The 27,398-nt window shown below is 33.3% G+C and overlaps 2 protein-coding genes across 2 annotated transcripts; both read left to right on the top strand.

Annotated features, from left to right (window-relative positions):
* The first annotated feature begins 7,696 nt into the window (after window positions 1-7,696).
* Window positions 7,697-10,182, top strand: LOC133804933 (arabinosyltransferase RRA3-like). Its single transcript, XM_062243040.1, has 2 exons — window positions 7,697-8,110; window positions 8,738-10,182. Exons 1-2 carry the CDS (start codon window positions 7,922-7,924, stop codon window positions 9,851-9,853), a joined length of 1,305 nt encoding a protein of 434 aa, XP_062099024.1. The 5' UTR covers window positions 7,697-7,921; the 3' UTR covers window positions 9,854-10,182.
* A 140-nt stretch (window positions 10,183-10,322) lies between these two features.
* On the top strand, window positions 10,323-18,222 carry LOC133804932 (J domain-containing protein required for chloroplast accumulation response 1). Its single transcript, XM_062243039.1, has 10 exons — window positions 10,323-11,791; window positions 11,987-12,651; window positions 12,780-12,878; window positions 12,958-13,340; window positions 13,428-13,503; window positions 13,606-13,676; window positions 16,951-17,016; window positions 17,309-17,386; window positions 17,500-17,676; window positions 17,846-18,222. Exons 1-10 carry the CDS (start codon window positions 11,352-11,354, stop codon window positions 17,882-17,884), a joined length of 2,094 nt encoding a protein of 697 aa, XP_062099023.1. The 5' UTR covers window positions 10,323-11,351; the 3' UTR covers window positions 17,885-18,222.
* The last annotated feature ends 9,176 nt before the right edge of the window (window positions 18,223-27,398 follow it).

Here is a 27,398-nt window from a genome sequence, read left to right as displayed (position 1 = left end):
TTCTAAACTCTAAACTCTCGTCAATTTTAATTTATATTTACATTTTGACACATTGAGGACAATGCTTAAATTAAGTTTGGGGGTATCGAGTTTATATGGTTATTATCATTAAGGAGAGTATGATTTATTTTGTTTATGCTTTACGTTGTTTTTAATTTCTATATTTTGTGTTAATTTTTGTTTTTATTTATGTTTGTGTTTGAAAAAAAAAAAAAAAAAATTTTGTTTTGTTGTCTTGTTAAAAAAAAAAAATAAAATAAAACAATAAAATTTTATTTATATGTTGTTGTTTTGTTAATTTTTTTCATTTTCAAAATTTTTTTTAAAATAAAATTTGGTGATATTTTTCATTTTCAATGATAAAAATCTTGATTGAGTTTGAATTTAGTTCTCTTAAAAATATGAATAATTCTTAAGCTTTGTTTTTAATTATAGGGTCAATTTTGCTTGTAACAAAAATTACATTTTTCATAACAAGAACACTCTTATTTCCTATAAGTTTAAGTGAAAAATAATTTTAATGAAAACCTATTTTTAAAGCAAAATTGACAATTTAATTAATTACATAAGCTTAACTGTTATTCATAATAATTTTTTAGAATTATTTTCATTGTGCAATTTTTGAGAAAATCCTTTTTATATCACCAATAAAAAAAAAAATGTATGTTTTAATTTTTCTTTTGCTTGAGGACTAGCAAAACTTTAAGTTTGGGGGTGTGATAACTCTACAAAATAGAGTTATTTTACCATATTTTATATGCTAATTGTTGCTTAGTTCTTGAGTTTTTAATTAACTTATTAAGTTTTTATGTAATTTTTAATTTATTAGTCTTAGTGTAGTTTTATAGATTTTTATATGTTTTTATAGATATTTTATTATAATATGTTGTAATTTAATTATATGAAATTTGTATTGTTAAGTTAGAAGTTAAAAATGTAATTCTTTTGAACTTAAATGCTTTATTAAATTAAATTATAATCAATATTTTCAAATAATTAATATGATTTATTTATAATTGAAAATATTTGATTATTATTTAATTTATTTTTATCTTGTAGGAATTATATTGCATGCTTGAAAGAAAGAAGAGAAAAGAAAACAAAAGTGGCATTTATGAAGAGAAAATAGCAAATTGTGGCAGCCATATCCTCCAAGGCCCACGCCTGGCCCAACTCCCTCTACCTTCAGCACCTGCCCAAGGCCACGCCTGGCCCACTTCCCCCTGCTTCAGCCATCAACCATTTCAGCATATATACACTAATGCCCAGCCACGCCACCTGTCTCCCATTTTACCTCCATTACCTCCTTGCTTCATCAATCACCTGCCGCATCTCCTCCCAGCAACAAATCCATTTGGGCCAGCTCTCCACAACATAGCACATGGCCCAAGCCATCTCACAAGCCCACGCCTGCCATCTCCTTCAGCCAGCCCCTCCGTACGGCCCAGATACCCAGCTCGCCCCAGCCGCCTCTTGCTGCCATATAGCACCCCTTGAGCCCTTAAATTTGCTCATTGTCCCCTTGTCTAAAATGCCACATTTTTACCCATTTTTCTACACACTTTTTACCCCAAAATCATCATCACTCCTACAATTTACCCCTATTTACCATATTATTATTAATTTAATCAATTTACTTAATTTAAATTGATTATTTTAATAATCTCATTTTGGCTATAAATAAGGGTTTTGAAGACCATTTTGGGGTGCTTAATTTTTTGGTTACCATCTTTTTCTCTCATTTTCTCTCTACCATTCTCTCTTCCATTTGGGTTTTTCAAGAGCATTTTGCAAGTATGTATGTCATTTATTTTGTAATTTCTACTCTAGTTATGTGCTTCTAATCTTTTTCATAGGATTATTAAGATCATGATGAAGCAACTTGTAACTAGGTAATATTTATGTTGTATGTTGATTTCCCTTGTAATGCAACAAAGTCTATGGATTTTTCTTCTTCATATATTTCTTTCATCTTAAATATCTTGTATTTTAGATTGTTAGAACATATTTACACTTTGTACTTCATTAGTGCATAAACATAATATTCTTTGTGTAAGATGTGTCATTAAATTGTACACATCCATGCTTAGAACAAAAATATTATGTTTTGCCTTATAAATAATGTTCATTGATTTTTTTGTTATTTCATTAGATTGATTTACACTAAATGCTTTGAAATTCTAATTTTGAAAAGTGAAGAAAAATCCTATCTTTTTATAAGAAATTTGTGTTTAAAATTATAAATCTTTTTGAAAAAGGATAGTTTAAATTATTTTAACTATCACTAACACTTGGGAATCAATATACTAATAAATATTATTAAACTTACATTTTGTGGATTCTAGTATCTTAATAATCTTTTCTTTTAACACTTATTTTCAACTCATTATTGGTTTATTTTCATTATCTTAAATAGCTTTATTTTTCAATCTTTTATTTTATGTTCATAATATTAAAACTTATCAATCTTTGGAACTAGGTTAGAATTTATTACTTTTGATTTAAAATAGTTTCATTTTCGATTTTAGACAACTCCTTTGGGTTCGACATCCTTGCTTACGATCACTATTCTATATGGACGATTCGTGCGCTTGCGATATATAAATTTTTAAACATACCCGTTTTGGGTCCATCAGCTGCTCCCGGCCCCTTGCCATTCTTAGCCTTCGCCGTTTCCAGCCCTCACCGTTTCCCGCCCTCGCTGTTCCCGACTCTTGCCGTTCATTCACATATATGCACACATAGCATAAGTAACCAGATACTTAAACATGTATAAACTCAATCAAAGGGGCTACGCCCTGCAGCACAATCATATGGGGCCATGCCCTGCAACACAAGCTCTACGGGAACAACAATTTTCTTACCTGTGTCCCGAGCTTTCCAAGCACCGATGTCCCGAGCATAGTCCCCTAGTCTGAGCCTCGCTGAAACCCTAGTCACAACACACCAACAATATCCATCCATCATGTTCTAATCCATTAAATAACTTTGGGTCATAATTATAGTCTCCGAGACCTTGAATTCTATCAATCTGGGTGATAAAATCCATCCCGAGCCTTAAGTATTGGATTCCCAAGCCTAAAACCTCTTTAAAGCCCAAAAATGCACTAAGCGTCGCAGCCCCATGAGGCCATGCCGCGGCCCGCCCCCAACCAGAGACCATTCCCCCCTAAATAGGGCAGGCGCGTCGCGACTCAAGCTAGGGCATGCCACGACCCACCCTTCTTCCAGGCCACCATTTTGTTCTAGAGGGTCGTGACTCAGCAAGAACAATGTTGCGGCCCGACCCTTCGAACCCAGAAAAATCCTCCATTTTTACCACGAAAACCAATCCAGTTAACCCCAAAATCAACCCAACAACTCAAGCTAATCATCATAGAAGTTATACCATGGACTCAGTAACAAAACCTAACAAGAATTCTAACTCAAAACCTCATCAAACTCAAAGATGATTCTTCACTTAACACACATGCAATACTCTAAAATTTCAGCAGAAAACTAGTATAATTCACTAAGTTAAGAGTTTACCTTGAGTTGAGTTAAATCCCTGGATTAGTTCTCTAAGCTCTAAGCTTCTAGCTCCCAAAATTCCCAGCTCCAATTCCTTAGTCTCTGGTTAGTTTCCACCAAAAATGCTCCAAGTTTCCAAAGGGAGAAGACTCCAAGAGAGAGAGGAAGAAAGAGGGTCGGTTTCCTTAGCTTCTAAACACTTCTCCAATTTTGTTTTTATTTAACTTAAGTTTCTAAGGTTATCTCAAAGCCTCGGGGTACCAAAAACGTCCCCGAGGGAAAAATGGTAAATTTCTCCAATATTCCCTCCTAAACATTTTATCTTCAAATATATCTCCAAATATTTATTTCCATAACCCGATAACCCCATAAAACGTCTAATACCCGAAATACCCCTCGACTCGTCCCGAGTCGGATTTTTGACCCTGTTGTGACTTTCTAGCTAACCGCTCCCTAGGACTGTCTCGGATCGTACAACACAGATATATCACAAGTATATCACAATTATTACAATTATCACATTTATGCCCTCAATGGGCTAAAATTACAAACATGCCCCTAACAACCAAACAGGGTCCACATGCATATTTAATTCACCTAAACATGCATCTCTAATCACATATTCATACAAATTCACATATTATAATATTAAATCATTTATTGCCCTCCAGGCACGCTAATCAAGGCCCTAAGCCTTATTAGTAAATTTGGGATGTTACAGGTTTGAACAAAGTTACCCTAGAAAGGTCGTACTTCCTGAGGTAATTGGTTAGCATCCTAGGAGTAATATTGCTTGCACTCGACGTCTGGTTGAAGGACGTCTCGGGGTTTGGCCTGTGTTGGGATGCCTGGCTCAGGAGTATTTTCAGCTCGACTGCTGGTCGAAGGAATTTCAGCCCGAGGAGCAGGCTGATTTGCTTGAGGGTTGGTTGGTTTCTTTTTCAGGGCGGTGGATTTTACTCTACCCATGTTTGATGGATTGGTCGAAGGTCTATTGGATGGGGTATGGGAAAAAGGAATCCCCAGAATGAGTAGCGACGTCTGTTCTTCGTTCTCAAGCAGGTCATCATCGATTGGCCTCTCACCTCCCCACAGATTGTGCATGAAAATCTGCGAACAGAGAAGGGGAGATGAGAATCTACGGTCCAAAAGACTAAAAAGTGTTAAGAGTTGGAATAATGTTGCTCGTGTATAAAAGTTAAGCTTTTATACGACCAGTAGCATTCTGACAAAAAGACTAAATCCTATGCGAACAATTTGGAAAACAGATCAGAAAGTAGAAGTACAAAGTTTTTCTAGGAGAAACTTTTTCGACTCTGAAGGAGCGGGAAAAACCCAGTTTTTCTACAGGCTTGAAAATTAAATTTTTACTTCGATTTTACGCCCTAAATTAATTATCCTGACTACCAAACTGATTCATAACCCCAGCAAAGTGTTTTTTTCTACCATATTAAACACCGATCAGTATACCCATTTACCCCAAAGTAGTTTTTTCAAGAACTCAAAGTCTGAAACAAACTAGAAACTAAACATAGCATGGCATCTCAGAGACGAAGAAATTCAAGAGGCTTACTTGGACGAAAATGGATGCAAATTCCTGAGATGTGGAATGGCTGGGCAGAAACTCCGTGAATCGTTGGAACCGTTTGGGTTTTCTGGATCCTGAGTGTAGAGTTCTTCAGAGTTCTTGAGGAAGAGAAGATTGGTAAAAAGTGAAAAGTAAAACGAATGAGTTATTTATATTGATCGTGGCACTGTAAAAGAGGTAATGATGGGAGTGAATTTTCAAGGCATGAGGAAACGCAATAGCCGTCAGACAATTTTTGGGGAAACTGAAAGGACATGATTAGCTGCCTTTTTCGAGAAGGCATAGACGACTCTGACATATTTGATGGGGTATGCGAATGGTCGGTCTCTTAAGTTTACTTTATGCTGGTCGCAGTAAAATAAACGTGGGGGGGGGGGGGCAAATGTTTACCCAAAAATGGCTCCTGATGACATGGCAAGAATTTCTTACACGTGGTTGGCACGTGGCAGTTCTGAGTGAAGGGGTTCTGTTCGACTATCGACTAGATGATTATTGCTTCATCAAGTCTCGCACTTATGTGCGACCAGTCTGGTCGCATACTTCTATTTACTTCCTTTAAGATATGCAATCTTGTAATAACTACACTTAATATATTTCTTTTTGTTTCCTTGATACACTATTCTTAAGGGTAATAAAGGCCCATCAGCCCTTGTAACCTCCTTGAGCCTATAAATAAGAATGAGAGGACTCAAGGAAGGAACTTTTGACTTTTGCACTTCTAATCTTTGTATTCAGAGAGAAAAGCATAGTGTGATTATCCACTGAAATTGTAATTCTCCCAAGACTGGTGAAACTCAAAGAACCCTAGTTCTTTGATCACAGTGTTGGGATTCAATATCAATAAGAATACTAAGTGGACGTAGGTCTTTACCACCTAGTTGGGGCCGAACCACTATAAATTGCTGGTATCACTTTCTTCCCATTTGATTCTCTTCTTGATTTCCTTTTTGTTCTTTGTCGTTTATTTGACTCTATGTCGTTGACCAAACAAAGGGTCAACAATTCTATTTCCTTGTGTAACTTTTCATTAAAAGTTATTAATGAAACTCTTATTTAGATATTTTCTCATATTCATGTGTACCTTAATTTCATTTGAGAAAATTTATCTTCATTGAACCTGAATAAACATTGAGTTTTATTCATTAAGTTACATTGCCACATAAAGTTTATTGTTGAGTAATAAATACATTGTAATACATGTAAGATAATACTCGTCATAAAAGATGATCTATCGCTATGATTCATGTGTTTGTTCCCTAACAAGGATAATCATTGGGCTTAAGTGAAACTTTAGTTTAAATGTAGATCAAGTGGGAGAATGTTAGAATATTATTAAATTAATTAAAGTTACAAAAAACCATAATTCTAATTAATTATGATTAAAGTCAATTGAGATTAATTGACAGATATTCTCAATATGGTCAGCATTTAAGGTAGTTACTCAATATTGAGTTACCTAATATTTCTGACATCAATTGTGGCAGAGACCTTGACGGAATGTCTCGCCTATATAAATATAGGGTTTCTGGTCCCCAAGCTTAACGCTCATTCTCATAAAGAGCTAGTGAAAGCTTAGAAGTCTTTTGCCCTCACTAATATTTTTTTTGTTTTTCTTTTGCAGATCTAAAGTTGTTAGGTCGAGGTTATCAAAATCAATGGCTGGAGGTATACTCCATCGATCTCATTAATTTTGTGACAATCATATTCAGTTTATTCTGCATATTAAAATTGTTAAGTATCTAAATTAAATTAGTCTTACATAAGAATAATACATTTTTGTTTAGATGTTGAACTTTCGTTTGAAATTTGCAATATATAATTTTTTGGTTCGAACATGATTTCGGCCTAATTCAAACGTGGTTCGGATTCGAACCATGGCCATTTTTTTTTTCTTTCAAAATTCTCCCCCCACTTGCTAACTAGGTCCAAACTATGTCCGAATCATGTTCGAGTTACGTCCAAACTACATCCAAATTAGATTCGAACAAAACAAAAAAAATCCTAAAGCAGAGATTTCAAACAAAAGTTTGTCCTCTTAATATAAACTTATTTTTCTAATATTTTTTTTAGCGCAGAATAACTCAAAAAATGGATACAAACTATTTTATAACACATAAATTATAAATAACAATATTACCTTTCCATTATGAATTGCTTGTTAAACTTCTTTAACTTGGTGAATTTTTGCCAAAAATAATTGTTTTTGTCTTTTCTCATTAAATTTGCCATTGTATACATTAATCAATGTAGTATTTTAATTAATTTATCTTATTTTTATTAATTGAGAATATTAAAAAGAAATTGAGTCCTAATTGCAATTGATAACAAAGACCCCTTTTTTTTAGTTGGGTTATTCAAACCAAGAGCCCAAGACAGACCAGGTTTCAGGAGAGACAAAATTATTAAGAAACTAGGAACGTGAGGAAGGGTGGAGGAAAATTCAATTCATCACCGTCATCTCATCTACGTTTTGGACCCACGATTGATTGAGTTAGCCAATCAAAAACGAGGATGCACGTGTTGTAATTTATCTCGCCAAGCAGGTGATCCAAAGCATCTTAATTAATTGTCTGCCAAATCAGCAACGACTAACTCCCTCCTTCAAATCTTAACTTCGGCTGTCTGTCTTCATTTCATTTTTTGTTAGAACAAGTAAAAACTGGGACGGGACTAGACTAGACCAACTTCCCTGAACTGCGAGACTTTTCTTTCCTGCTTAGGGTTTTCAAAATATTCCTCGCCTGAGCTCAATTTCAATATCTCAACTTCAAATTAGGGTTCCCAGCTACTCCTTTCCTCTTTCTGTCTTTGTACGGTCAAGGCATGCTGGGCGGCCGCAGAGATGGACCGTTGATGAGGGAAAAGGGCCAAACGGGCCGCGGATCACGAATTGCTATAGCAATTGTGATCGGAGTTCTTCTCGGCTGCGCCTTCTCTGTCTTCTACCCTCATGGATTTTTCATTTCCGATTCGACTATTCAAAACCGTCGAATCGGCCACTCGGATCTTCAGGTTTTGGATTTGTTTTTCTCTGATTCTTTCATTTTCCCCTTCTTTGACTTTCCGTTTAAATTTCAGATTTTACCGTTGACTTTTAGTTTGTGGGTGTTAATTTAAATTTAGTTGTGGTTTTGTTTTCTGTGATTCATTTGGGTTGACCTTAGTAAAAGGCATTATCACTTTAATTTAATATTTCAAGTGTTGTGTTTATTGAATACGAGTAGGAACTACTTAAAAAAAATTGGGCAGAGATATCTAAATTGATTGTAGTATTAAACTCCAATCGTTAAGTTTACGTTTCCTAGTATATTGTCGGTAGACTTTGAAGAGTGTAGAATTCGTTTCCAGTAACATTTAAAAAATAAGTCATGTCTGGCTATGTAGTGTCACGCCTTAGACTAATTATCTGCGGTAATCAATCTATAGCATAAAAATCGAAATGTGGGTCTTCCTTGTGGACCTGTTTCGTACAATGAAACTTTTTTCAGAGAAAAGGGGTGTTGAAATATCTCAGAATTTGGCTTAAGTTATTTCATTTACTCTGGTGAATGGTGTTTGTCTTGGATATTTATATTGCAATTTCGAGTCCTGATTTTTCCTAGCATACTTTAATCCTACTGTTTCATGTTCTTCATTTAGATAAGTTTATCATCATGCGAGTCATCGGACAAGATCGATGCCCTGAAGTTAGATATTCTATCACTATCAAATACGAACTCCGAGTTGCAGAAGGAGGTCAGAGATCTGACTGGGAAGCTACGACTGGCTGAACAAGTAAAGGATCATGCTGAGAAGCAGGTTTTGGTGCTGGGCAAGCCTCATAAAGCTGGGCCTATGGGTACTGTCAAAGCCTTGAGAACTAGTCCAACTGTCAGTCCTGATGACTCTGTAAATCCCAGATTGGCTAAGATTTTAGAGAAAGTCGCAGTTCAAAATGAGATTATTGTTGCACTTGCAAATTCAAATGTTAAAAGCATGTTGGAAGTCTGGTTCACTAGCATCAAGAAAGTTGGTATCACTAATTATTTGGTTGTAGCCCTTGATGACGAGATTGTAGATTTCTGCAAATCCAATGACGTTCCTTTCTACAAGAGAGATCCAGAAGATGGTGTCGATTCGATTGCAAAAACAGGAGGGAACCATGCCGTATCTGGAACTAAATTTCGTATTTTGAGAGAGTTTTTACAATTGGGTTACGGTGTGCTTCTATCAGACGTTGATATAGTGTATTTGCAGAATCCATTTGATTATCTTCAGCGTGATTCAGATGTTGAGTCTATGACCGATGGTCACAATAACATGACAGCTTATGGATATAACGATGTCTTTGATGAACCTTCCATGGGTTGGGCGCGTTATGCACATACAATGAGAATCTGGGTTTATAACTCTGGTTTTTTTTACATACGTCCTACAGTTCCTTCGATTGAGCTTTTGGATCGCGTGGCTGGACGGCTTTCACGAGAACCAAAGTCCTGGGATCAAGCAGTTTTTAATGAAGAGCTTTTTTACCCTTCGCACCCTGGGTACGAAGGACTTCATGCTGCCAAGAGAACTTTGGATTTCTATCTTTTCATGAACAGTAAGGTCCTATTCAAAACGGTTAGGAAAGATCCTAACTTAAGGAAGTTGAAGCCAGTAATTGTTCATGTAAACTACCATCCGGATAAACTTCCAAGAATGAAAGCCGTGGTTGAGTACTATGTCAACGGCAAACAAGACGCACTAGATCCATTCCCAGAGGGTTCTGCGTGATAGCAATAGTTCTCATGGATGTCCTTGTTCTGACTTAAGGATGATAGGCTCAGAAATTCACGTGCTACACAACTTGGGTCGATTTGATTGCAATTTGCTCATGGGGCCACTTGAATTTATCTCATTCCGTGTCTCTCTTAATTTCTTTTCCTTCTGTTTTTTTTTTTTTGGCTTTTTATTCAATTACACACTAGAATTTTGGTTGCTTTGTCTTCATTTAACTTTTGTTCTGTTTCACGTGATTATACGGAGTTACTGACAGATCCATGGGAGTGTTCTCCCTCTATCATACTCGATCATTTTGTTGTACAAAAGGTCTAGTTTTCTAACTCTGCGCGTCATCTCATGTTGTCTAATTTGGTGTTTGACACGCAATGCCGTGGATTTGCATTAAGCAATTTTATACTTGGAAGTTCAATTTACTTTGTTGCATTTGTTCTGTCCACAGATGCTCTAACTTATAACCACCTTCGTCATTAGATAACTATACTATTCAACCCAGAGATAAGGTTGGTATTTAGTAAGGTTTGGAAAAAAAGCATATGGCCATGGGGTGTTTTTTGTCACATTGCTCCTGATAAGATAGGATGGTGTTTTTGCCATCATTTGCCACTTGCGAACATCCTTTTAACGGATTCCTCCTGTTACTATACGTATTTGGAGATTCCAAATCAACACTTCAAAAAAATGGATTTATCTCCACTGCTTAAAAGAGGTCCTTCCAACCACAATTAATATCAACATCGTTCGGCATATTTTTGGCTGCCAAAAATAAACGAGTCCTTTCCCTTCATTATCCCATTCCCATCAACGTGTGAGTTCTTTATTAGCTAATCTATAGATTTGCATGAGCTGGAGTATATCTCTTCATCTTGTCAAGTTTTCAAAACTTTCCAATTCAATTAACCACGGAATGGTACTCAAGCATCTTGATTGGACCATCGAAGTCCATTAAGACAGTGAAGCGGATCCCACCACAGTGACAAGGTTGTCTTCCGCAAACTAGTTCATGAGTCATGACAGTGCCTTATATCGACCACGAAATTAATTAACATCACATAAATTTTCCGAATAACGGTCGCCTTGTAGATTTCTAATAAGCAAAATCAGGAATATTGGTGGTGACCAATAATCTTTACGCTGTCGTTTTGGCGTTTTATAACTTATCCGGATGGGCTCTTGTGTGGTTTCAAAGCTCACGATTCCGATTTCCACACCCACACCCCTTAACCCTCTACCCACTCTGTCTGCTTCTGTAATATCCTTTTCAACGTATCCTTCCTCATTTTGTTTCTTAGTCCGCTCTGCCCAGAACATAAAAACCTCGGAACTTCAATGCCCAGAAACCATAATTTGCTTTCTTCACCTGTTGTACAGAGAGCTCAAAAGGATAAGTTCCCGCCATTCTCTGTTTTTGAATATTTCATACTAATATTCTGTTTGTTTATTGGGAAATTCATTCGGAAGAAAGATTAGTTGATGGGCATTGACTAGAAACATGGAAAGGTTTTCGCAGAAAGAGGGCATTCTCATAGGATATAGTGTACGGAGATCGTCACTCAATTCTGGGTCTTCACCAAAAACATCTTTCAGGAACTCCGATGTGGATTTCCACGACGTTTTTGGTGGTCCTCCGAGGAGGTTTTCAATGCCGGAAGTACCGCACAGCTTCAGCGACGCGAACGAGTCTAGAGGTAAGGACGAACTCTGGACCGGTTCGGGTGAGAAACCAGTTTTTGGTGATGAGGGAATGAACCGGAGACGGTACCATAGCTCCGACTTCTTTGACGACATATTTGGAGGCGATGCCTCCGCGACTTCTACTCCGAAAAAACAAGGACGGGAGTACCCTTTTCCTTCTTCTCCAGGTTCCCGGGTTCTAAGTCCTCTGCCACCTAGAGCTGAGCCTTTCGGAAGTTCGTCTCTTTCTCAATTCAGGTTTCGCTTCTATTCCTTTCTTGAACTGATTCATGTTTGCCCAAGTAGTCAAAATTTAAGCTTTTCTTTTACTTCTGTTGACTCTTTACCTTAACATTTTTTTTATGGTATTATACACTAGGCTTGAGCGTATTAAGTTTTTCTTGTTCTATATTTTGACTAGAGCTCATTGAAAACTCGTCATTTTCTTTCTAGTCTTCCTCCTAATATGATCAAAACAGTGGAGCTTCCAACCTTCGGTTCCCCTGCTCGTAGTCTACTTAAGTTGAATGATGATGCTTCCAATGAGATAAGCGATTTTTATTCTCCTGGCGCTTCTCTTCCTAGATCTTCAAAGGAAGCTATCCAAGGTACTGAGGGCTCAAGAAATGATGTGTGGTCTTCTTACAATCAAGGTTCCTCATCCCAAGAAATTCTTCTCAGCAGTGAGGTGTCATCAAACTTGGCTGGATCTGATCAAATCGATAAAGGAATCAATTTGAAAAAGGATCCAGAGACTTCAGAAAAGTCCAGTACTAGTGGACACTTCCATTTTTCGATATATAAGTGGGCAGGTAAAGGGGTTCCACTGGACATCCCTCTTCGAGGTAGGAGAAGTTCAAGGTTGAGAGAAATGACCAAATCTGATGAGCCACCCCCAGGAACCGATGAAGGCGTAAATCAATCAGCTAAAACCCCTTTATCTGATTCCTCCTCTAATAGCCATATAACTCTAAATGTTCAATCCAACAAGTTTGAAAACAACAAACAAGAAAATGAATCAACTCAAGATGAAATCACACCAGAGAAGATTAAACGGAATAAAGTTGATGATGTAGTCATTCATCCTGTACCTCAAAGAATAATGGGATACGTTCCTGGTATTGCCATCTTGTACTATATTTTTTTTCTTCTTATTATTATTATGTTCTCTTGTTTTATTATCTTATTCTTTATAAGAATCAATCTTGTGCGATACAAGTAAACGTGAAACTTCATTATTTGGCAGAAAAATCAGGGAAAGGAATCTCTGCCAGCAAAGAAGAAGCTCACCAGCCTGAGATGAAACCCATTAATTCTCTGTTATTTGATAATGGTTTTGAAAGAGGTAAGCTGCGTTCAAGTAAATTGTTTTAGGCACCATATATTTTCTTCCTCCGCTTATGCCAATCTCGTTTTTTATTTAGACGCAAGCAATGTTAAAATAGCTAAAATGGATGATCAAATGAAGGAAAACAAGGCGAAAAGCACAAAAGCTTCGTCTTCAGTAGTTGGAAATAGTAAAACTGCAAAGAAACAGGAACGAATAGATATTTCCCAGATCAGTTCAGAAGTGGATGGTGCGAGTTTCCGAGGTTCACCAAAGAAGTCAAAAGAGAGTTATGGGAGAAACAAAGTCAAGGGAAGAGTGAAAGATTTCGTTAAAATGTTCAACCAAGAAACTCCATCAAAACCCAAAGATGGATTATCATTTCGAAGCCAGAGCTGTAAATGGAACAATAAATTCAATTTAGAAGTTGAAACAAGTATTAACACAGCTGTAACAGATGAAAAATTGAAGATGCATGAGGTAATATGCATAATATTATGGAATGGTGCTCACTTTGACTTGAATTTATTGGTGATGAACTTATAAAATCTCTTATGATATTTTTAGTCAAGTGGGGATCTTAAACAATCAACAAAAGCATATGCTTCTACACCAGGGAGCCCCAACCCGACCACTACTACTGGTTAGTAGGTGCTTTAATATAACGAGGCATAACTAAAGAGCCATTCAATATGGTTTAGTACGTGCTGTAATGTCTAAGAGTGTTTCACCGTTATCGTTACAGGTTCATTCCCAGATAACATTAATGTTAAAGTCGAAGAAGAAGCGGATGAGTCTTTCCACGAGAACTTCCAGGTATCTCATTTTTACTCTTCCAAAATTGTGGATAGATTATATCTTCTTTACTAAAGTTTCTGGTTTCAAGGTATAACTATTTGATGCGGAAAACACAAAGAAATGGCAAAGCAAAACTCTCACAAACAATCAATTAAACACGTTGAATGCGCTTCACAACCCAGTCAAACTCAAACCAGAAAAAAAAATCACCATGAAAACCTTGACAGCACCACAATAACAATGCATGAAAGAAAATCACAACAATAGGATTTACGAGGTTCGACCAAGGTGGTCTACATCCTTGGGAGAGCAGCCAATCTTATTCTTCAATCAACAACGGTTACAATAATGGAGGTTCTCTCTTTTCAAACCCTCAAGAAAAATACTCTATCAAAGCACTCTATTTTTCTCTCTAGTGTTTCCCAGCTTACAAAATTATAATCTAGTACATCTCTCAAAAAACTAAGTCACTTGCTCTATATATCACAGTTAAAGTGGCCTTACAATGGAAGAGAACCAATAAAAATGAAGTTAGAACCTCCTCTTAACTAACCAAACTGATTTTCCCACCAAAAGATATCTTTTCTTGAAAATACGCTTGGGCGTCTCGATGCACAAGGATCAGTGTCACGACGCCTAAGCCCTTTCTTCAAAATTGGGCTTCAAGAACATTGGGTGTTGAAACGCTAGCGGAGTTTCAAACAGGCGTCACGATGCACAGGGATTAGTGTTGTGATGCCGAAGCCCTGACTTGAATTGTTCATATCTTTAGAGAACAACGTTGTGAGTCGCGATGCTTAAGAACAGAATTCCAAAACAAAGAATATCTTTAGTTATGTGAACCAATAAATAATCAACAAATCTTCACCTTGGTTTAATAACTCTGTCTTGTTGATTGCTCTCTCAACCCCTAACAGGTCAGCCACTCTTATCATTAATCAACTCCAAGCAATGCTCAAATTTATTGCTTGGAAATGATTTTGTTATCATCTCAAAGAGATTTCTTAGAAATTTTCTCCACTTTCACTGAACCTTTAGCAATCTCCTCTCTTGTAAAATGAAGCTTTATATCCACAAAATTGTAATCCTGTAATCTCTCAAAAAACTAAGTCACTTGCTTTATATATAATAGTTAAAGTGGCCTTACAATGGAAGAAACCAATTAAAACGAAGTTAGAACCCCCCTCTTAACTAACCAAACTGATTCTCCCACCAAAAGACATCTTTTTTTGAGAATACACGGGTGTCGTGACGCACAAGGATCAGCATCACGATGCCTAAACCCTGACTTGAATTCTTCATATCTTCAGTGAATAGCGTCATGAGTCGCGACGCTTAAGACCAGAATTGCAAAACAAAATATCTTGAGTTATGTGAACCAATAATCAACAATTCTCCACCTTTGTTAATTAACTCACTCTTATTGACTACTCTCTCAGCCCCTAAAGGCTTAGCTGCTCTTAACATTAATCAACTCCAAGCAATGCTCAAACTTATTGCTTGGAAATGATTTTGTTATCATATCAGAGGTATTTTGAGGTATTTTCTTCAGTAGAAATCTTCCCCACTTTCACTGAACCTTTAACAATCTCCTCTCTTATGAAATAAAGCTTTATATGCACATGCTTTGTTCTTTCATGATGCACTTGGTTTCTTGTCAATTGAATAGCACTTTGATCATCACAAAACACTGTGATAACCTCCTGCTCAATCTTCAATTCCTTGATCAACCCAGTCATCCACATCGCCTCTTTTATAGCTTATGTTACAACTATATACTATGCTTTAGTAGCAGATAAAGCTACTACCTTTTGCATGGTAGCTTTCCAACTAACAATCGTTCCATACATAGTAAAGACATAACCTGCAAGAGATTTTCTGGTATCCAAACAACTGGCATAATCTGAGTCTACGTACCTTTTTACTATGTCAAACTCATTCCACTATTGCTTATCTCCAACAAAGGTCAAACCCCTCCTAATGGTACCTTTAATGTATCTCATGATCTATTTCAGAGCTTGCCAATGATATCTTACAGGATTCCCCATAAATCTACTCACCATGCCCACTATATATGCCAAATCTGGTCTTGTACAAACCATTGCATACATGTTTGAACCAACTACACTAGCGTAAGGCATCTTCATCATGTATTCTTTCTCTTCTTTATCCTTAGGCACTTGAGACACACTTAACTTATGTGTTGAGCCAAAGGTGTGAGCACAACCTTTGAATCCTTCATCCCAAATATGTCAAGAACTTTATGCAAGTATCCTTCTTGTATCAAGTATAACATCTTGTTCTTTCTATTCCTTCAAATATCCATGCCTAGGATTCTACTTGCTGCTCCAAGGTCTTTCATTTCAAATTCACTTCTTAGAATCTGTTTCAACTTGTTAATTTTGTCTTTGCTTGCTATTAACATATCATTCACATATAATAGGAAATAGATTATATCACCATCCTTAACATGTTTGAGATAAACACAATTTACAAACTCAAAAACGAAATCAAAACATGTGGATGTGTGAACCGAAATGTAAAACACAAAAGCTTGCACGTGACATGAATCCTTTTTCCAAATTCTATATAACAAGCCCTTGTGAGTTGCTTGAGGCTTCAACAATGGTGGAATAAGGAAGGATTGAGATAAAACTTTAATTTGAAACTCACGCAGGTCAAACAATTTTTGATGAGTTTATTGGAGAAAACTTGTGATCTTGGAGAGCTAGAAAGAGAGTTGAGAAGTGTGATCAATACCTCACAACTCTAAAAACGCCTATTTATAGTGTAGGATCCGTCGTTAGGCTTAACGAATAGGATAAACTTTTTAAGCTCATCATTTTGTAACCGTTTAGTTTTTTTAGAACAATTTATGCATTATATTTAACCAATCATAACACTCTTAACTAACCAAACTGATTTTTCCCACCAAAAGACATATTTACTTGAAAATACGTTGGGGCGTCGCAACGCACAAGGATCAACGTTGCCACGCTTATTGTCTTTAAAACTGAGCTTCAGGAACGTTGGGTGTCACGACGCACAGTCAAGCCATTGCGACGCTTGCGGAGTTTCAAACAGGCGTCACGATGCCCTAAGCCCTGACTTGAATTCTTCATATCTTTCGTGAACAATGTCTTAAGACCAGAATTCCAAAACATAGAATATCTTGAGTTATGTGAACCAATAATCAACATTTCTTGTATATTATATATTACAATTATTATCATTAGTGTTATGTCGTTTCCATTTTACTTAATAAATCTTGTTTGGTTGCGCTGATTGGCAGGTAAAAGAATTACCCCAAATTGGGAATGAGAACCCGGAAACTGGCCCGCATAATCAAGAAATGCAGGTAATGTAAAACATAAGGACTACTCATATATATATATATACATACTACTTGAAAGATAAATACATTCAATTTTTGTTACTAAATTTTAAATTATATTATTCTCTCATTTTAATCCCTGAGCTATGATTACTCAAATATCACATATATTATGGACCTCTGAACTGTGTACTTGGGTCTCAATTTTAGTTCATAATCTCAGTTTGAACTATTTTGATCAATTTTTTTTTTTATATACAAAAACATATAGTTGAAAATAGGGCACTTGAGACTAATAGTACTTGATATAATGCAGGATCTAGACACTAAAATACGACAGTGGACAAGAGGAAAGGAGGGAAACATACGCTCACTACTTTCAACTCTACAATACGTAAGTGTTGATGAGATGATAAATAACAATTATGTCAAAAGCCACACTTTTATATATTATGAAAGTGAAATGTTTACTTACTATGATAAGTACTTAAACTAATTATAATGCAGGTGCTTTGGGCAGAGAGTGGGTGGAAGCCCGTTCCTCTTGTGGATATAATTGAAGGCAATGCCGTGAAAAGATCATATCAAAAGGCTTTACTATGTTTACACCCAGATAAGCTACAGCAAAAGGGTGCTGCTTCTCACCAAAAATACATTGCAGAAAAGGTTTTTGATATTTTACAGGTACCTACTACGTATGGTTTGCATCTCTTTTCACAACCCAGTTAACAAATTCGTATTAGTTTTCTTAATGAGAGGGAAAATAACAATAATAATTCTCCGCTCTACTACTGGCTCACCTTATCTGTATGTAAGTAGGTGTCTTTACATATTTTCTTATTATTTGATACAGGAGGCATGGAATTACTTCAACTCACTTGGTTCAGTGTGAGGAAACAGTTTGAAGTAGCTAGAGCAAGCTGGCAAATCTACATTGGTTATGTACATATCAATATAAGGTTTTGCATTTTGGATGTGGATAGGTTATACTCGATTGGTTTCTATAAACGCTTGGGAATTTCTGTGTTTGTATACCAGGAAAAGGTGATTTCCTAGTAGCATTTTATTGAAGTCTGAAGCATTTGTTTTAAATTTTTTTTTTTTCATTTTTGAATAAGCATTTGTTTTAGTTGTATCGGCAATTCTCTTTGAATAAATTGTATAAAAGGTTTTGGTGTTAAAGTCTTGTAATTTATCAGTGGGCAATAAAATGCAAATTCTAAGTGATCATTTGTGCGTGGAGTGTTTTTGGTGTTGGGGTGATTTTCCCACCTAATGTATGAGACCCAAGTTGGAGCTAATGGACTTGGACTCGCTGCGAGCCCATGTCCCTTTAGAGATTAACATGGATCCTGATCCAAATATGTGTAGTTGAATACTGAAATTCATGGATTCAAGTTTGGACCCTCGAGGTGCTTAGCAAAAAAATTTATTTAGGACGGGCTAATTGTGTATAAAAAAATTTAGGAGTTTTGCTGTTATTCGAGGTGGGCCCCTGACCTGACGGGGTGTTTTTGCCTTGGTAAAAACGAGGCGGAATTCAGGTGCGACACCACCTTGCTCCGCTCAAATTTTTTTTTTTTATACTCAAATCCAATATTAAAAAAAGATTATTTTGAGATTTATGCAATTATTATATATTTTTCTTAACATTATTATTATTATTTATAGGATGTCTTAGTGTTAGTTCTATAATAGTATAGTGTTGGTTCCACAATAGTAATGCGTTTTTATATGTATCTATGATATCCTTTAATATTAGTATTCTTTTTTTATTTTTAGTCTAGAAAAATGGATTACAAATATTCTATATATTTGGAATATTTTTTTATTGAAATGGGGTCAGTATATTTTATATACTATTTAAAATTTTATTTCTTACTTTTAATTTAAATTAATTATAATTCAAATTTTGTTTTAAAAAAAAGAGTTAAACGGGTTGGAGTTTAGCCGGGTAGGTCAACCCGACCCACTCCAAAGAACGAACTTATGGGGGCGGGGCGGGGCAGACCAGTCTCATTTACATACCTAATTTAATATAAAAATTAAGGTGCTCTTGTACATAGCTCTGGCACTAATGTACCACAAGGATCTCCTAAATTTGTGCCAACATTGAGGTGGCCACCCTAGTGTCTACTCTTGGAAGCCAATTTTTGAGTTTGCGATACGAGTAATAATGCCTAAAGCTACTTGGGAGGCGGTTTGGAGACATGATAGCTATTTGCAATGAATTTTAGGACCTATTGCAACCTCTAGTTTTTCTCCTTTAGGCTATAGCACCTTCAAGGCTACATAAAACCTACACTGGACCTGATCGGCGATCTGGGTTCAATCCTTAAGGTGTCCAAAACAATCTAATGGTTAGAAGTATTTCCACTACTTGCTTATAAAAAAGAGTTCTACCACCTAATTTATTTGAAGCCGAAGTTTAAAATTTAAACTATTTCTCAGTACAATTAATTCATTCTCTTAATACATATATTGACTCTCAATCATTTCTTGAACATTCTCAAGGGATTTATCGCACTTAATTGCATTTCTAACTTCTTCATGGAATGCTAACTGAAATTGTACCAACCTCCTAAGAAATTACATTTTATTGTTGAAAAGTCTTATAAGAGACACAAATGTATGATATCATGCTCGAACTTTTTTGAGATCGGAGTTTAAACCTCGTATTTTTCTGTAATACCAAAATGAAAATTTTCACCCATAAATAGATAGTTTCATAAAGCGCTAATAAATTGATTTTTGCTGCAAGTTGCACCTTAGAATTAGAAAGTAGCTAATAACCGCTAGGCCACATAAAAATTTCGACTATCTCATTCTCATACAATAATCACTAATATAGAGAAGAATAAAATTGAAAATATGAAGTGGACAAGCCAGAAAAAATAAGACAAAAACTAATATAAGTGGATTATCTTCTTTTCTTTTTATAAAGAGAGGTTCACTCAGGCAGCAAGAAGAGTTGGTATTTTTTTTTTTGAAAATTCGGTGACAAATAAAGAAAAAAATTCTTTATTCATTTGACTTATATATGAAAGTTGGAAGGACAATATTATAAAATTTAGGGAAAGAGAACTATTTTTTGGATTTGTCGCTGAAATATTTTATTTGTTGTAGTGCATAAAGGATCTCAGTGCATAATTTTGTCACTTTTTCTTTTGTTGATAGAAATAGAAGAATAGTCCAAACCAAACATAGGAATTTTGATCACCATTCATTCCAACGTCGAAAAACACACACAAATATATAGGAGAGTATGAGTCCGTGGTGGGAGTGGGTTGAGTTGAATAAAACGGTATACTCTCTCCTGATCCTGAGATCCCTTTTCCTTAGTCCTTTGTTTTTTACTTATCAACTTTATTTTGTCACATTATTCCGTTGATTGAAGATTCTTCGAGAATCCCAAAAACAATTACAGTGTGTGTGTGTGTTTATTGATACCACCCACGTTTCAATTCACACCAAACCCAAACTAAAACCACCCCACACTCTCATCTTAATTAAAGTTACCAATTTATTTATGGGTTAATTACATCTTTTACCGTAATCTAAAAAAAAATTCGTTTTATACGGTAATGTTAACAAATTACAAAAATACGGCATTTACTACCTATCACCCCGTGTGTGTATATATATATATATATTAACCCTTTGTTTTACTTTTTTATTTCAATTTTTAATAAGAATTAGGCATATCAAATAATATAATAATAAAAGTAATAATAATTATACTTACTATCTTCAATAAAATAAAATAAAATAAAGTAATTTATTTTATTTAAAATAAATATATTTATTAATATTTATACAATTACTCAAAAAATAAATAAATATTTATACAAATTACAAATATACTGTTAATTAAAATTAACATTAATAACTATATGTTACAATATATAGTTAAAGATAATCACAATATTATTATTCTTTATAAAAATATTATATATATTTTTTAAATCATAGCTAGTCAAGTCTCAACACTCCATGTTAAACCAAAATCATAATCTAATCCAAGTTTCAAGTTTTGTTACAAAAATATATTTAAAGTTAAAAAATTAATTTTGTAAATCTTTGTAATAATCATGTTAAATTAATTTATAAATTTTTATGTAAATGTGAGTTACAAAAATAAACTTTTTAGTTGTGAAATTAGTTTTGTAAATTGTTGTTACAAAAATGTAAAACTTGTTTAAAGAAAAATGTTGTATTTCACCACTATATTCAATAAAGTGTTTTATAAATAATGAATATCTTAAATTTATATTTTTAAGTTGTATAGCATAAATATGATGTTTCATGTAATTTTTTGGTACAATATTGTAATAATATGAAAAAGTATAATAATTTTATGTATATTTTCTTTATGATTTCTTAACTATAAAATATTTTCGTAAATATTAGTTACAAAAATATCTTTCTTAGTTGTAAAACTAGATTTGTAAATTATTGTTACAAAAATAAAAAATTTAGTTACAAATTTGTTTGTAAGTTTTATCTACAAAAAAAAAAAAAAAATCTACAATTCTATAAGTGATTTTGAAAATATTATTTACAAACACGTAACAGATATTTACAAGTTCGTAACATATATTTACTAGTTTGTAAACGTTGATCACAAGAAATTGTATTTTACAGCTTTTATTTATGATATTGCCACTCCGTATTTACAATTTTGCCATTCCGTGTTTTTATCCAAAAATTCCGTATTTTTGTAAGGTACCGTATTTTTCAGATTTTTTTTAACTTTTAGTGCATTTTTGTAAATTTCCCTTTATTTATGCCATTCAGTACTAACCTTTAGTTTTGACTATTATTATTATTATCATCAAGGTTTATACTTTTTTGGACATGTGTTTTTTCCCATTATTTGTTTGGATCCTGTATTTTGAAAAATTATTTTTTAGACCCTATATTTTGTAAAATGGTTAAAATAGAACCCTAAACTCAATTTTGGTCTATGTTTTCTCAACTAAAATCACAAATAATTTACCAAACTAACAATTCAGAACAAAAATAAAATCATTCTGCTTAAAAACTGTGTTGTTATATTCAATTTTTTCTTCATCAAAATTAAGTTTAGGGTTCTATTTTAACCATTTTACAAAACATAGGGTCCAAAAAATAATTTATCAAAACACAGGGTCCAAACAGGTAATAGGAAAAAACACAGAGTCCAAAAAAGTATAAACCCTTATTATTATTATTATTATTATTATTATTATTATTATTATTATTATTTTTTGTTGGGGACTATTATTTTTTTTAATCTGGCTGAAATTATGATTAGTTAAAAATTCTTTTTATGAGAACCTCAAAATTATTATGTGAACTTTTGTATAATTATGTTTGATTTTTACATTATAATTTTGTATACAATAACCATTTTGATCTTCTCACATTAAGTCTACTACCAAATTTAATTATAGGTTTTTAAAAAAGATAAAATATAGGAAATTTTACATTATTCTCTACATTAAATTTGTTTAATACAATATATATAAAACAAAACATAATTATGTTATAATATACATTTATATATAACAATTATATTTGCTATCTTTTTGTATCTCCTACAATTATCCAATCCAAAATAGTCTCTAAAATACTCTGACCAAGTTCTCCCAATATGTATTTTTATACCTCAAGACATGTGTGGGCACGTAGAATTATGGTGAGAATTTTTATGATTCACAAAATATTCTCAATACATGAGATTTTGGAATTTTCAAATCTGGGATAATTTTCAGGGATAGAAAAAATATTACAATATATTTTTCTCTTGTGAAAATCTTAAAAAATTTCTCTCTAGAATATTCACTTTGTTAAGCGTATTAAAAACTATTTTCTATCATATAGATTTATAAATGAATTAATAAATTCAACCTTCAAATTATAAACTAATTATTAAATAATTAAATAAATAAAAGAAATATTCAACACTCAGTCTTGGACCTAGTCACACGCCAGTCACAGTACAATCATTGTGATTGGACTTTGTTCAACTTTATTAACAATTGTCCTCCAAGTAAAGGTGGTGTAACCTTTCATAATTCAGGTTTATCATTGAATGTATTTGTCAAACTTCGAAATTCATGTTCTTCAAGTAAGAACTTTCGGTGTCTCATATAACAATTCTTTCGAGAGTGTTTTAAATATTCAGAATGAGTCTCCTCTTCACAAATGGGACGTGCCTTATACCCTTTAACACTAAATCCAGAAAGATTACCTAAGGATAGAAAATCATTAATGGTCCACAACAACACTGCTTTAAGATTGAAATTTTCTTTCTTATAAGCAACGTAAGCATTAACCCCCTCATACCACAATGTGCTTAAATCGTCAATTAAAGGAGTCAGGTATACATTAATATCATTTCCAGGTTGTTTAAGACCTGATATCAATGAGGTCAACATGGTAAACTTCCTCTTCATACACAACCATGGTGGTAAATTATAGATTACTAGCATTACAGGCCAACAACTATATATACTACTAAGGGAAGTGTGTGGATTAATTCATCAGTAGAAAGACCTAAACGAATATTTCTCGGTTTATTGCCAAATTCAGGCCATTTCACATCCACTATTTTCCAAGCTGGAGAGTCAGTTGGATGTCTCAGCTTACCATCCTTTACTCTATGCCAAATTAAATTTTTAGCATGATCATCATCGGTACAACCGAACCAAACAAGGTATCGGTGATTTATACCATAAAACATTTGCAGGGACACATTTTCTAACCGCATCAATTTTTTTTCTATGGCCACTCACCACATGTCGGACATACAATTGCATCAAAAAATATTTTTCGATATAAGATGCAGTCGTTAGGACAAGCATCTATTTTTTCATATTGCATGCCTAACAAACGCAACGTCTTCTTTGCCTCATAAAATGAATACGACATTTCATTACCTTCTTGTAATAAATCTCCTAAAAATGATAACAACTCTGTCATTCCTTTATCACTCCACCCATGTTTGACTTTTAAGTTATTCAACCTAAGTAGTGCTGATAAGTTAGTGAACCTTTTACAATTAGGGAAAATGGGTTTTTCAGCATCTTCTAAGAGGGACTGAAATTTAACTGGATCCACACGAGACTCATATTGTGCATCATCAATCAATTTTGCAATATCATCAACTTCTTAATCCACATCAAAATACTTATTATTCTTAGATGGTCTCTTATCGGTGGATTTCATTCTTTCTCCGTTCAAAAACCACACTTTATAACTTTTGTCTATTCTGTTCCTAAATAAGTGATCTTTTACTTTAACAATTGTCATCCTGACAATGCTACCACACTTAACACAAAGACAAGGAATACTATTATGAGACTGAGTATTCCTTGCACAAAATTACAAGAAAAACTTAACTCCATTCCTATATTTCATTGATAACCTATTCGCTGATATCCATTCTCTATCTATTTTCAAACTTCACACAAACAAAAAAAACCAAATAAACAAAGAAATAAACATTAACAATTAGGTTCATGAATTACATAATTGACAAGTAAACAAAGGAAACAATATGTCCAAAAAATATTGGGCAATATTTATCCTATTTCTATCACATTTCCCAAATTTTAAAACATACATGTACACAACATATAATATACACAAAAGTATTCAACATATTAATCAAATATGCATAATTTTCATATTACTAAATCTAAAAAAAAATTGGGCAGCATTTCTCCTATTTCTATCACATTTCCCAAATTTAAACGAACCTATATTCATCACATAAACACAACACACCAATTAATCAATCAAACATGCATAATTCCAGCCTTATATCATCACACACACAATCTTATAACTTATCTCCACTAATTTATAATTCCTACATTCCACTAAGTTCAATATCTTAATTATATATTAAGGTCAAAAATATTATTACCTTCAATATAAAATCATCCAAAGCTTGATCTCACCAACAAATTCGTCAACAAAAAACATATTCAAATATACCAATAAACAAAAAATAAATGAAAAAGTTATCAAAATATAAAGAAAAATATACTAAAACTATTCTAACTAAATAAACAATAAAGTGAAACTTAAAGAAAACACATAATTTAATTATACATACTCATTTAAATACTTAAACCCGAAATTAAATAACATTTTTTTTGAAAAAGTTAACAAAACATAAAGAAAAATATACTAAAAATATTATAACTAAATAAATAATAAAATGAAACTTAAACAAAACAAACAATTTTATATATATACATATTCAAACTATTAAACCCAAAATTTTAAAAAATAAATAAAAAGTTAACAAAATATAAAGAAAAATTTACTAATAATATTAAAACTAAATAATTAATAAAGTTGAACTTATAGAAAATATATAAACTAATCTATATACACATTTACATAATAAAATCCGAAATTAAATTTAATAAAAAAATTGAAAAAGTTAACAAAAAAATAAAGAAATTATAATAAAAAATTTATAAAAAAATAAAATATTAAAATGCAAAGTTTAAACCTAAAACAATTATATAATCTCATTATAAAACTAACCAAAAATTTAAAATATGAAATATAGCTATTTCATAAAAAAAATCACAAAAATTAAATTTAATTCATAAAAATTAATAAAATTGTACTTACTTGTGGTAATTGAGTAATGTGGGTTCTTGAAGTAGCAAACCCCAAAAAACTAATGAAATTTTTGAGTTTTTAAATAATAATCTTCAAAAAAAAAAATCTAAAAAAAAAACTATGTATAAGATTCATAAACATATATAAATCATCATTTTAACCTTAAAATTGAAAAAAAAAATGAAGAAAACTTACCAAAATGTGCCAAAATGTTTGGAAGAGCATATGGTTTTAGAGAGAAAACACACAATTTTTTTTCCTCGAATTTTAGGGTAAATGAGCTCTCTAGGGGAACGAAGGGCTCTTTAAATGCGCATGGGCGTTAGCGTCAGTACCCCACTAACGCTAACGAGACATTTGAGTCAGTGAGACACTGACGCTAACGATGACATTAACATCGTTAGTATCCCTCTGACTCAAATAGTCACCACTAACACTCTCAGTGTTCTAACTGACGCAAATACTCTTTCATTTGTGGCAGTGCCCAACTGCCACAATTAACGACGTTAGTACTGCATTGACTGACACAAAATGTGTATTTTGGTGTAGTGAAGAGATAGGGATTTTAATGAGAGGGGCACAATTTTTTTACAAAATGACATATATTCGAGTTGCCTATTAATTTTGTCATATTGTTGAAATATAGTATACTAGTAAGCATAGACCATTAAAATTTCCTAATAAAATAAATAATTAAGATTTTATTTTATTTTTTTTATATTAAAAGAGGATAAATTAGAATATGAGATGTTTTCTTAAGGTGGAATCTAGTATTACTAGACTATATATCTATGACAACATTAAAATTATTGTTTATATCACATTAATAATTATTTAATTATATTTTAATAATTATATATTTTGATGTTAGTAATTTTAAATCTTTCCTCGGAAAAGAAAACAAATTTATTTGAAATTTGGGGAGAACGTACAAAAAAAGAAAAGAAAAGAAAAAAAAAAGATTTTGAAGTTTCGCGTAGCTGTGTTTCTCAATCATACGTGGGTTTGTCGGAGAGTGAAGGAGAGGGAGCGTGTAGTTAAGAGCGCGTGGATAGGGTTGGTTGTACAATCCCTCCTGGACTGGACAGCTTTATCCGTGAAACAGGTTTGTCGTTTTACCATCTTCATTTTCAAATAAAATTGTCGTTTTACTTTTCTCCTGTTTCTTACGGTGTACCCTCCTCCTCATCCTCACTCTAATTTAGTCTTCACCAAATAATCAAATAAATAAATCAAAACTTTCTCATCTCTCCATCTCCGTGAAATGAAAATAAGGAGAGAAGAGAATCCAAGGTTTTTCTTATCAGCATATATATTAAAATTATCACACGTTTTCGAAAAATGTTTTTTTTTTTTTTGGTTAAAATGACTTATTTTTTAAAATTATTTTGTATTCTAGCTTAATTTTAATAATTTTTTGTAAAATATTCTCTTATAATTTAGACAATTAGTCGAAATTTAAATAGGTGGTCGAAAATTTTAAACAACTACTGGTCGAATTTTAGACATAGGTTATTTAACAAAAAATTATTAAAAGTAAGTCAAAGTACAAAACCACATAAAAAAAAAAAATTATTTTCACCAATTTCTCTTCTAAAAAAAGATAATTATAATAATATTTATAAATGAGAGTACTGTTTTTGCTTATTGTAGAGCAAGATTAATTGTGTTCTTCGTGCCTCGTAAATCCAAGCACTAAAAAATCTTTATAAAGTGTATATATTTGTTTATATTCTCTCAGTTTCAGCTATTATAAAAAGCAAGGTTATACGTCTTAG

This window comes from Humulus lupulus, chromosome X (genome assembly GCF_963169125.1).
Source record: "Humulus lupulus chromosome X, drHumLupu1.1, whole genome shotgun sequence".
Taxonomy (NCBI): domain Eukaryota; kingdom Viridiplantae; phylum Streptophyta; class Magnoliopsida; order Rosales; family Cannabaceae; genus Humulus; species Humulus lupulus.
This window is presented reverse-complemented; position numbering and strand designations above follow the sequence as displayed.

Coding starts and splice junctions, on each gene's coding strand:
- LOC133804932 (XM_062243039.1), top strand. CDS start 11,352: ATGGAAAGGTTTTCGCAGAAAGAGGGCATTCTCATAGGATATAGTGTA. Junction 12,879..12,957: donor TGATAATGGTTTTGAAAGAG/GTAAGCTGCGTT, acceptor TTTTTTATTTAG/ACGCAAGCAATGTTAAAATA. Junction 13,341..13,427: donor AAAAATTGAAGATGCATGAG/GTAATATGCATA, acceptor TGATATTTTTAG/TCAAGTGGGGATCTTAAACA.
- LOC133804933 (XM_062243040.1), top strand. CDS start 7,922: ATGCTGGGCGGCCGCAGAGATGGACCGTTGATGAGGGAAAAGGGCCAA. Junction 8,111..8,737: donor TCGGCCACTCGGATCTTCAG/GTTTTGGATTTG, acceptor TTCTTCATTTAG/ATAAGTTTATCATCATGCGA.